This window comes from Kogia breviceps, chromosome 11, assembly GCF_026419965.1.
Source record: "Kogia breviceps isolate mKogBre1 chromosome 11, mKogBre1 haplotype 1, whole genome shotgun sequence".
NCBI classification, from domain to species: Eukaryota; Metazoa; Chordata; class Mammalia; order Artiodactyla; family Physeteridae; genus Kogia; species Kogia breviceps.
The window spans coordinates 103,219,014-103,231,283 of NC_081320.1; the positions used below are offsets into that span (position 1 = coordinate 103,219,014).

General features: G+C 53.2%; 1 protein-coding gene across 4 annotated transcripts; it reads left to right on the plus strand.

Moving 5' to 3' along the window:
- The first annotated feature begins 2,808 nt into the window (after positions 1–2,808).
- ALKAL2 (ALK and LTK ligand 2) lies at positions 2,809–10,781 on the plus strand. 4 transcript variants are annotated; one of them, XM_059078920.2, is made up of 5 exons: positions 2,922–3,180; positions 4,550–4,603; positions 4,689–4,769; positions 7,528–7,593; positions 10,141–10,748. In XM_059078920.2, exons 1-4 carry the CDS (start codon positions 2,922–2,924, stop codon positions 7,590–7,592), a joined length of 459 nt encoding a protein of 152 aa, XP_058934903.1. In that variant the 3' UTR covers position 7,593; positions 10,141–10,748. The 4 variants fall into 4 exon arrangements, with proteins under 4 accessions (XP_066863054.1, XP_058934903.1, XP_066863052.1 ...); XM_067006951.1 differs by lacking the exon at positions 10,141–10,748 and adding an exon at positions 8,808–10,068; XM_067006953.1 differs by lacking the exon at positions 4,689–4,769 and having other exon boundaries at positions 2,809–3,180; positions 8,808–10,781.
- Positions 10,782–12,270: the final 1,489 nt, after the last annotated feature.

Below are 12,270 nucleotides of genomic sequence, written 5' to 3' on the forward strand. Positions count from 1 at the left end.
GTGAACTAACACATGGACTGTCTGATCCTCAAATGCAGCTCTCATGAATCTCAAGACTGACCAAGTACCAGTTTTGTCGCTGTTGTTTATACATCTAAATATCTAATAAGCTGGGCTGAAGTGTTGGCATATATATAATTGGGTGGTAGGAGGAGTCATTCAAAGAATCCATTTGTCTGTCCCGTTAAAAACTGCAAAATAAAAAAAGGATAATAGTGATTACTAACAAGACTTCTTTGGTTGGTGGGGCAGTGCAAGATAGTTCTTACTGGGATTTTTTAGAAAAAATATCTAGCTTTTGATATGGTAAGATGCTATTTAGAAAGAAAGATTATTTGTAAATTTATAATAATATGTGATTGGGCTAATTTCTTTTCTCTTTTCACTGCAGCAAGATGTTTTTCCAAAAACAGATTCACACCAAAATATTTGACGATAGCAGCGTCAGATGGAAAGGAGTCCGGCACAGACAGTGCCCGGGCTGCCCGAGGGATGCTGGTGAGTGCTGGCGGAGAAAGACTTGTCACTAGGCGGTGCTCTCCCAAGAGGAGCTTAAACTTCCATTTACACACAGCAAGGGGAAAAGGAGAAAGGAAAAATATCTCATGTTGTCTGCTTAAGAGCAGTTTGATATGAATGTGTACTGTTTCTGGAGTATATCTTGAGAGAAACATTCACATTTTAGTCATATTGCTTGGGGGAAAAAACAACACACACCTCACTGAGAAATCAAACCATCTCCTTTAAGCACATACCCTTAAAAGGTGCGTGTGTGGAAGGGGCTGGACTTGGACGCTCACAGTTTAGCACCTTTCGTCTCTGTTCTGTTTACCCCACCTGACTCTGCCAAACAAACGCTCTCGTCTTCCTGAGGGAACAGACCGAGGGAAGGGAGGGAGAGGGAGAGACGGAGAGACAGAGGCGCGGCGCGGGCCCTGCCTGGGGCGTCGAGGCCGCCCGCGCCGCGCCCGCAGCATCCTCGCCGTCCCGACCATCCACCCGCTGCGCGCCGCCCGGCTAATGGCCGAGGCTTTTAATTCTGGCTCCCGCGCTCCCTTTCGGGTACTGAACTGAGAACACCTTTCTCGGTCAGATCGCCGCCTTGGAGGACATCCAGCTCCTGCCCAGAAAGCGCCAATAAAATGGGAAAGTGCGCAATTGATTGATAATACATTTTACAAGAAAAAAAAAATAAAGGAGATAAATTGTTGAACTCTCGCAAATGCGCCTGCATCCAAAGAACCAAAACTTTCTGAAAGAGTCGGGCCTGGAGGGGGGGTGGCCCGGGAGCGCTCCCGCGGGCGTTTCCGGGGAAAGGGAGCGAGAGACCCCGGGCAGCGGGTGGGCGCTGACGGCCCAGAGCGCTGTCCTCGCCGTGCGTGGGTCCGCGGGCTGGGCGGGGGGGGGGGCGGGGAAGGGGTGCAGCCGGGGTCCGGCCCGGCAGCTGTGCCCGAGGTGCCCGGCCCTGACCCGGCCCCCGCCCTCCGCGCTGCCCGCCTGGGACCGGCCTCGGGCAAGGCGGACCTCGGCCCCGGAGTGGCCCCCAGCCTCGCCGGCAGAGCCCCCCAAACGCACAGACTCCAGTTGACTTATTAAATGTCGAGGCAATCAGGCAGCTCCTTTTTTAATAGCCCAAGATCTACATTTAGACAAAAACAGATCCGAGTTCCTGGTAAAGGCGTTTCTTCTCATCCTGTCACAAGTGACAGGAACGGAGGGAAATAGACTGAAGGAGAGAAGGGGGGGGTGACGGGGAGGGACGAAGGGGAGGAGGAGGGAGACGGGATGAAGGGGGAAGAGGCGGGCGGGGGGGGGGCCGACAGGGCGCGCAGAGATGGAGCCGAGAGGAAATGGGGGAGGTGGGGGTGCGGGAGGGGGAGGGGAGAGGCGGGGAGGCGGGAGGCGGGGAGCTGGAGGGGGAAATGGGGGAGACGGAGGGGGCGGGGAGGCAGGGGAGGAGTTGGGGGCGGGGGGGCGTCTGACGGAGATCCGCGCGGGGATACGAACCCTTCAGCGGCTTCTAATTAAAGCCCCGCGCCGGGCCCTCGGGGACCCGCCTGACGTCGGCGGCCGCGGGGATAAGAGGCGCCCCGAGGGCCGAGGCCGGACTCCGCCGGCGCGCACCCAGGCAAGCGCGGGTTCCCAGCCCGGGGCTGCCGGGCGCCGCGTCCCCTGCCCCGCGCGTCCCAGCGCTGCGCCGGGCATGGAGTAGCGAGCGGGGCGCGCGGCGGACAGACGCCGGGACAGACGCCGGAGGACGCCCGCGGCTCCGGGGCGCGGGGACAGGTGTGGCCCGCGGGCGGCGCCGCGCAGGTGTGGGCCGGGCCCCGTCCCGGGGGCCGAGGGGCTTCCAGAACCCGGCCCGGCGGCGGCCGCGGCGAGGGTCCCGGCGCGGGAGCCCCTCGGGGGCATCGGGGACCGCGGGAGGAGGGGCGACCGCCACACAAAGGCGCCGCTGGAAACTTGAGCGCGGCCGCTCCCGAGGGAGACGGGCGTGGGCCCGACCCCCCGAGCGGCCGCCGCCGCCCCGCTCGGCGTCTAGGGGGCGGAAAGTTGTGGCGACGCGTGGAGCCGCGGGGCGCCGGCCGATGCGCCATTTCCAGGAAAGTTGGGCGGCCGGCGGCGGGGGCGGGGCGCGGGCGCACCCCAGGCTTTGCTCTCGGCATCGGCGCGTGGGACCCCGGGGAGGGCGAGTCCTCGTGGAGACCGCGGCCCGGCCGCCCGCCCTCCAGGCCCGGCGCGGCGCGCGGCCTCCCTCCCCTGGGTCCGCAGGGCCGCGGCGGGCGGCCGAGGGGAGTGGCCTCTCCCGCCCTCCCCGCTCGCCCCGCCGACTGGCCGTCCGGGTCTCCCCGCACCCCTGTCCCTGCAGCGAGCCGAGCTCCGGGAGCGCGTCGGATCCGCCCAGCCTGGCCGAGCGCAGGATGCGCGGACCCGGGCGGCCCCTCCTCCTGGGGCTGCTGCTCGTGCTGGCGGCGGCGGGGCCCGGCCGGGGGGTCGCGGAGACCCGGGAGGCCGCGGACAGGCGGGCGCTGCTGCAGCTCATCGTGGAGGTCGTCCAGGAGCTCCGGAAGTACCACTCGGGGGAGTCCAAGCGGCTGCAGCTCTGGGGCCGGCAGGACTACAGCCTGGGCCGCAGGGAGGTGTCGGACTACGGCGCGTACCCGGAGGAGCAGAGAGTGGGTGAGTGTCGCCGCCCGCGCGGCTGTGCGGACGGCGGGGACCGCTTCCCAAGGCCTCTCGCGCGCGCGCGTGCGGCGTTGACGGCGTGTCCGCCTGTCCTGTCTCAGGAGACGCCGGAAGAACTAGTACTTGCTTGGAAGTAGAATTGTCTTTGAGAACACATACGTGTTGTTTAAATATAAATACATTTCGACTGTTAAGAAAACCTGGGAAGTACTGTTTTTAGAGGAGGAAATCGGAATTCCATGAGTGATGCCTGGCAGATAACGTAACTATCCCTCATCCACTTCTAAGACGTGTGAGTTGTTACCTAGGTCAGTAATTTCAGCGTAGAACTGTCTTCTGTTGTTTTGGAAATGGAAATATTTTCAGCAAAGCAGTTTCAACTGAGACAGAAATTCCCATCCCCCCCCCCCCCCCCCCCACGGCAGAGCCTTCCCAGAGTGGCTGCCCCTTGGGAAATTACCAGGGAAAAAGCATGCGAGCTTTTAATGCTTTCATGACACAGTTAGGTCAAATATGATCAGGTCAATTTTATATAGACTGACTAAAGTTAGTTGTAAATCAAGACTGACATTTAGGAGACGTCTAAACCTTGCAAGTAAGATTCTTATGGAAATGTTCCCTCTTCAGATGAGGAGAATTGGTGGTAGTGTGACCAGGTGCCATCGCATTACTAGTGCAGAACAGGTGAGTGAAAATGAATCCAGATGACTGTAAAAAGAAAAAAGCAAACACAAGGCTGAAATCAGAAAGCGTGTCAGTCAGGTTAGTTACCGACACTAACTAGGCGCTGTGCCGGTACAGTCTTTCCCTGGGCGTTGTACCTTCATCTCATCCAACCAGGTTCATGTCTGTTTCCATGCATTCACACCAGCCTTCATAACAAGTGGTTTTGACAGCAACTAACCCTTTTTCTAAATATATACCTAGAAGAATATGTACCTATAGCAAATTTTTTGCTTGAAGTATGAGATCAGGTTTTCTTCCTAGAGCTTTGAGAGGCTGTTGAATTTGATTCCCAAGCTCTTCAAGATGAAAGTGTCTACGAGTGATTTATTCACTGGAAGATAACTGTCACACACACACACACACACACACACACACACACACACACACCCCTTTCTTTTCCTCCCTGCCTCTATCCGAGTGGTGGAGACTGGGCATTAATACCTGAACTTGGAGAGCAGTTAATATGATTTGAGGAAAACGTGCCCTATCACCCGTCTTCACACTGTCATGTACTGCAATCACGGGGCTGCTGTGTTCAGGGCAGACTTTCCAGTTAACTTTAAACGTTCACTTCGGATCACATGAAAACATGCTTCTTTCAGGCAATTTAATAATTAACTTACTTTCCCTCAAACAGAAATTGTTCCTCGAGATCTAAGGATGAAAGACAAGTTTCTGAAACATCTTACAGGTAAGCTTTCCACGCATGGCTTCGCCGCTCCCCAGCTCCTGGCATCCCGCAGCCCTCACAATCTGTTTCTTCTTCCACGTTCCAGGTCCTCTTTATTTCAGCCCAAAGTGCAGCAAACACTTCCACAGACTTTACCACAACACCCGAGACTGCACCATCCCCACCTGTAAGTGACCGCATCCAACTCGCTTTAGAAATGCCAGTACAGTGTAGACGAGACTTCAGGCCCCTCCACCTAGGTGAACAGGCCTCTGCCTTCTGTGACCCAGGTTTGCTAACATTTACTCCCTGTTGACTCTACAGTCAGGGGCTGCGGTGAGTAGACCGCTTAGGAAGGTGACCACAGGTGGCAGCAGCTTAGCACCGAACGGAACGTGGTTTACCGTCATTGGAATGAATCGGCTCTTGGAAGGGGCTGGACTCTTCCGTGCACGTTCTCGAATTCTGCTCTGACGCCTGTCCTTGTATCCACTCAACTCTGACAGTGGAACAAACGTTTCAAATGAGTTGCTAAAATGACTGCTGCAGGGTGTAAGGTAACTATGGTTGGCCCTGGGCCATCCCCACTGCCCTGGCCAGAGACTTTTTGTTTCCACCAGTAATTATAACCCCATCACCCAGGAATTTTACTGCTATTTCAAAATCCTGCTCTTCTGCGTGGCTTCGTCACTAATTCAGAAATGCGGGCGCGCTTTTCTGTCTGGGTCTCAGCTGTAACCTTCTGGTTTGCCCCCAGCGACGTGTACTTCGTTCCCCCAAAGTGGTTTCTGTGCTCTTCACAAAACACACAATGATGACAAGTAGCTTATTAGCCACAGTGACATCTGCTAGAGCCCTACACCAATTTCTGTGTGTGTTGGGACCACGACATTCCTTCCATGTAAGGCTCACAGGAGGGCAGTTGTACAAAGAAGCCAGGTCTCTTAGGAGCTGCTTTCAGGACTGTCCCAAGGGGCAGCAGACCAGACCTGCCTGTCCTGCTCGAGACAATCAGCCCCCTTCCATGAAGGGGAAGCTGCTCTGTGCAGGCGGCAGCATCGCTTTCTGGAGCTCCTTGTCTCACACGCCCCCAAACACGGCAGGAAGGCAGGGTGCACCTTCAGGAGGGGGCTGGGGTGCTCGCGGCCAAAGCTATCACGGGGACAGTGGCGCCAGCCAGCGGGTGGCACCCGTGTCCCAGAAGCTCCGTGCTCGTCTCACCCCCTCACCCAGGCCGCGTGGACCTGGGACACCTCACCTCCCTCTTTCCTTCCTCTGAAACGGAATCACCTTCTGTTTGAGAATTACTAACCTGCTTCTAGGGGTCAGAGGACCTTCTCATTTTGTTTCAATGTGCATATATTTTTATATTAAATCTTGTTGTACAATAATAGGATCACGGATTCTAAATTTGAAAGTGACCCTTGGGGTCACTGCTTGAATCCTTTCATTCACGGGCAAGGAGACAGACGAGGCACTTAGGCCGCGTGTACCCCACGGCAGACGCCGCAGGCGCCACCCACATTGCTGCCTCCTTTGCCGAGTGGGCCGCCACCAAGCTCCTTGTCACCCATAAGGTGAGGCGGCGGGACCAGGACCGGTCAGAAGTGCCCCTGGGCCTGGAAGCAGATCTGTGCCCTGGACAAGTGGCTGCTTGTGTGGGTCCCACCTCTCTCAGTCCATAAAGAGCTGCAGAGCCAACCTGGCCACTTCTGTGCTGCTCAAGGCTGCATATGACAGTTCCCGGAATCCTGCCCGGTGAGACAGAAGGAACCACAGACCTTCCCACTCAAGGTGTGGTCCTGCCTGGGGGAGACTCCTGGGAAGAGCAGGACTTTTGAGTCCACCACAGCAGCTGAGCAAAGTCTGCGCCTTAAGGGGACCCCAGGTGGACATCAGGGTGGAGAACGTGTGGCCCGGCGGGGTCGTGGGCGCCCTCAGCATCTCGGGGTGTGTGGCAAATGCCAGTTATCTCCTTTGAGCTCCTGCAGTCCGCTGCTTCCACGTGGTTCTCCTTAGGAGAACCACATCCTAAAAACCATGGCGCATCTGAAGAAGGGCCGCAAAGCCGGGAACCCTGGAGACCCTGCTTCCAGCTGTCAGATAATTGTTTCCTTTGAGCCCAAACTATTCTGTCCTCTAGGTATTTAGCGGGTGCGTTTTTAGAAGACTTCGGTGCTTGCCTGACAAACGTGCTGTGCCTATTTATTGCTGCCAATTTACTCATTCGCTCAGAATTTCAGCTAAGAGTATGAATTCTTCCATCTTTAAGTAGGATTTTGTGACTCTTGAGAAGTGAGCTTCATATGGAGGAATCCCTTTATGGGTGTGATTGCTGTGTCCTCTGAGGCAGCACCTATGAGACTAATGAAATAGGAAACCATATGAGATACCTGGGAAACCCAGTCTGCGCTCAGAAATCGGCTCTCGCTTCCCTCCGTTGTCCAGCCCGGTTTTTTTGCTCTGGTACTTGGCTGTCGACCCACTGTCTTTAGAATCTCTGTGCGGAAGGCTCTGTGTTATGATTAACTCAAGAGGGGACTCGGCCTGCACGTGACCTCAAAGTTAAGTAACACCGGGCACGGGAAGACCGTACTCTAGGAAGCAGAACGAAAGCTGTTTTAATGAGCCCAGCAGCTACTGCGAGAAGAAAACAGGCAGAGAGCAGCCGCGTGGGAGACTCTGCATCCCCACTTCCCACAGCCTCCCAGTTACATCATTTAACTTCTGTCACGTGATGCTAAAGGCCCCGAGGCACCATAAATTATTAAATCAACAACTTGGAGCCACGACTGCAGATGACAGTCTATGTATTGTTTCCACGGAATTCAGAATATTTAAAGGAATGAATGGCTTTAGCAGTTGCTATGCTTGTTTAAAATGAATGCTATTCATTGAAGTTGTTGAGGTAGCTGATGAGGGTCTGTGCTTTATTTCCCTTGTAGACTATAAGAGATGCGCCCGGCTTCTTACTCGGCTGGCTGTCAGTCCGATGTGCATGGAGGGATAAGGTAAGCTGACGGCCCGGTCGCTGTGGCCCACACACCAAAGACTGGATGCCTTTGGGACATGAAAAATTCATGGGTGTTGAGAGACAGTCATTCTCTGGGTAAAGTAGCCTTACTCTCAGTAAGGTTGACAGAACACTCAAAATAGCTCTAGATACTGGCCAGCAGTAAACACACAGCACCCCAGGCAGCCACTGAGACCTGGTCGCAGGAGGACGCGCTGGCCGAGCTCACGTTAACCCGCACACAGCCCACTGGCTACTGACTTCAGTGCGTGACATGGTGTGTATCTGCCCACCCACTTCTAGGCTTTCATTCGAACATTCATAAACGAGTATGTGACTAACCATATCCATGCAAAATTTAGCGACACATCTGGCAAATGTTTGCATGGAATTCTATCATTATACCAGTACACTTATGAAGAGTAGCTGAGAATAGGTATCCTCTTTAAATGTTTCTATCAAAGTTATTTCTTCAAAGCCTCTGATGGTAAAAATGTAAATACACATAGAGTCTATGAGCTAAACTTTTTACCTTGGCCTCTTGAGGGCTGACATGTAACACATAACGCTAGCTGTCAGCAAGAGTCAAGGGATGGGCTGAAAGGTTTTATTTTCCGGAGACAAATGCCATCGATTTCAGCCACAAACTATAACTTCACAGCTGGATGCTAGCTGTGTGTCTCGTGTGCCAGGCACGGCCAGATGCTGGGTCTACCCTGCAGTCAGATGGCCGTCCCTCCGTCTCCCGTGAGCGGAGGAGGGGTGCTCACCGTGGCCAAGGCTGTGCTGAACGACGTCTGCACAGACGCGCAGGGTCAGCCGGGCGGTGGGCGCTGCCCTGAGCTGCGTCCTGAGCGCTGCTTCTTCCCATCAGAAGTCCCACTAGCAAATGGGGGTTCAGTGAAACAAGTGCTTGGTGGAGGGTATCATCCCACATTTTCCACAAGCTCACTGAAACTTGTATAACACTTTCCACGTGGGGGAAGTGAAAGCACCGTTTTTAATGCCAAAGCTGAGAAATTCCTCCACCTTCGCTCCTCATCTGAATGCTGTCCAGTTTCTCTTCCACTGCCCACGTGGCAAACAGAAAACTTCTTATTTTTAAAGCAATGAATGGATTCTTGTAAGTCTCCCAAAGTACCTGCCCGGGGAGATGAGAATGTTGTTTTTATTAAGCATTTCTTTATAGTTAAAGCATCACTATTTCCAAAGATGAACCAGGCACATCCTTGGAAAACAACTGCCATCTACTTTCAAGTAGGGAGACCAGACGCCCAGCGTCCACATCCACTGGAAGAACCGCTCGGGCCACGGGCTTCCCGTCTCTGTGCCTGTGAGCTAAGCCCCTGCTTCCCCACAGGGGTTCCCCAGGGACTGCTCTCCTGCAGAGACAGCTCCCCGGAGCGAAAAGTCGAGAGTAATGGTACCCAGGAGCCTACGCTTCCGTGCAGCTGCCCCCGAGCGTGGGTCTCCCTCTGCACCGTCTCAGGACGGGCACACCAGGGCTTCCCCAACACGACACGGAGACCCACATCACTCTGGCCTCCACTGTCAGTAACCGTGTTCACTTTGGTCAAGAAATGGGTAGTGTAAAATACAGATATTTCCGCTAAAATAATTTTTTAACAGTTTAAAAGATTAATTTCTTCCAATTCCAGAATTTCTAAACCACAGTAGCAAACTCTTAACTGGTTGGTGACGATGCAGACAGTCAAGGGTTTCTGTGTACCCTGACATCCCACAGGGCAGAGCACACGTCCTGCGTTAGCAGCAGGTTTTCCTTAAGCGGCATAAGCTGTGTGCACATACCTTTCTTCTGCTGCCCTAACGCATGAAGATGTCAGGACAAAGCTGCAGAGTAAGATTCCTCTTCCTACTCCAGACCCTAACCTCAGCTTCTTAAAGGCTAAGTCTGAAAGAAGTAGGTCTTCAGGGGGTCCAAGCACAGGGACCCTCCCCACCGGTCTCAGAGCAGAGCCCAGCCCTTTGCTCCTTCTTGCTGACACTCATGACCTGCTCTCCTCGAGCCAAAGAGAAGCTGTAGCCTCCCAGCCAACCTCCCACACAGCAAGAGGGCCTCCCAAACACAGCCCTTCATTACCTGGACTTGCCGCTAGAGTAAGTTAAAAGCCTGAGCCCTGGAATATTTTCAGAGAAACGGAGTTTTGAGTAACAAGTATCCAGCTCATTCTACAAGATGCAGCCTAATCTGAGCAGCCCAGGATGGCCCCAGATCAGTGTGGACTGAACTACCGAGGACTTGACGGCAGACGCGTCGACGCTGAGCGCTGTGCTTCAGATCCCAGCGAGCACTCTCTCCTCACTGGTGATGATATGCACCCCTTTAGCGCAGCCGGCCTGAGACCACTGAGGACCGAGTTACTTTCCAGGATAAAACAGACACACGTTTTGCAGCACAGGGAGACACGCAGACCGTAATTCCTCATATCTATGCGCACATTATGGTACACGTAACGTATAGGTCTCCCAGAATCAGTAAACGACCGTGAATCACCCTTTGAAACCACATGTGTCTGTTTCGCAGAGAGCGGAGCACCGTGCGGGCAGCAGCCGAGGAGCCGTGAGAAGTGCCTTAGGGACCAACAGGGCAGAGCCCGCCGCCGTCTGAGCGCAGCCCGTGAACAGAGATCTATTTTTGCAGACAGACCCTTCCACAATTCCTTTACCTTGAGTTTTGTACGCTGACACCGTCTGCGCACACGGAGTCAGTAAATGGGTGTGCCCGACAGTAACGCTTGCCACTGGCCATTTTAGCAAACAGGAGAATGTTCCACATTTGATGTGTCACGCTGTGAAATGGCAGAGAGAGATCTCATTTTCCTGATTAGGTGACATCACAAATATTTCTTTAGACGCGTAAGCAGAATCAGCAGAATCTAAAACTATATTTTCATATAGCATATGGTATTATTTAATATTTTATTACTTTTACAAGTAAATGCCCAGAGTATCATGTGGAATTGCATGAAAAAATTAAATAAAAAAAAAAAAAAGAGAGAGAGAGAAAAGAACTTCAGCTCTGGAGACATTGGAGTGTAAATCTGTGTACACGCTCAGGCTCATTTCATTTGTCCTTTGTGTAATAAATGTAAAATAGTATCCAGATACTGTGCAATATGTAAATACTGTAAATAAAACGCAAGAAATAAACGAAGGGTTTGTTATAATGAAGTCTTCAAAGCGACTCTTCACTTCTGAACAAGTGCATCGTTGGGAATTCATGATTTACAAATCTTTTGAAAAGACTGAAATACTGGCAGGACATCACAGAATATAAAAGGCATAAATAAATAAAGCGAGCAAGCTGTGAATTCTCGTAAGGGACGTCAGCACTTTTTAAGGAGAGCGGGACTATACACTGGCGACATATTTCTTAACATACGTGATCTGGTAGCGAATATTTCAAAGAAGGTTGCATCCGTATTTCCTGTATGACCTTGTAAGGGAAACGCTAAACTAAGAGGGACCTTACTTCCAAAAAGCTCCAGATTTTTACAGGTAGATATATTTTGAGCAAATCTGACTGGATCTAATTTTTTAAGACAAGTGAATTCGGCGATGAGGTATTCTGTTCATATGACCCCTAGTCTGGATACAGCCTAAGGACAAAGTTCCCAAGTTGTTAGGAATCCTAGGATTTGTCTGAGGATCTGTATTTAAGACATATACGTAAATATTAGAGAAAACAAACTACAGAGATTTATTTATCAACATAAAGGAACAGAAAAGAGTAAGAAATCTCCTTACTTTGAGAGTATTAAGCAATTACTGAACGATTAGGGCACTAGGGTGTAATTTTTGAAGTGCTTTACTTTCCTGTCTCCTAGTTGCAGGTAGACTTTTTCCTTCAATTCTTTACTTTTTAGGGCCACCATGATCAAACCCTCAATCCACCCAGCCTCCCACGTTTCAGGATAAGGCCCCCTGGAGCAGTCCTGCAGGCCGCCACGCACACGCCTGGGCAGCCTTCTTGCCGTGGCCTCCCAGTGTCCCCGAGTCTGCTGCCCCCGTGGCCTGGCGGGAAAGAGGCCTCGCTCACCCCTCAGGCCCGAGCGAGTTCAGGACTGAAGGTCCCCCGTCTGGGACCCCCGGGACCCCCAGGACTAGAAGCTGTCCCTCTGAACCCTCCCTGCTTCTGAGCAACCATCGCTCAGGCTGACCTGTGACGCAGAGCCCTCCCAGGATTTCGGGTCATGAGCGATGAACTGGGGTGAAGACCGGGAGCGGAGAAAAGCTGTCCCTCGTCTAGCCATCCGCAGGGCTCTGCCTTGGGGTGCTGGCCCCAAGGAGGAGAACCCACGCTCCACTGCGGGTGGCGACGGAGGCGAGGCCGCTGTGGCCGCAGGGCCGCCAGCCTCTTCCAGGAACAGGTCACCGAGGTGGCAGTGCCGCGCTTGCTGGGGCGCTTACGCCCCTCGTCAGGGTGTCGCCGGCACCGAGCAGACAGGCGCACGGCACGCGTCGTCCGAAACGGACAGACGGAGCGACGCTTTCGGGTTCTTCTCACCTGGCAGTAAAAAAACAGGCAGGCACCACACTGGCACTTAGTTGTATTTTTGTAAGTTCCCCAGTTTATTTGAAAACAATCTTTTCTGACATAGATTCATATGAATTTTAGACCAGTTATTTCCAAGTGCACAGAAATTACCTATAT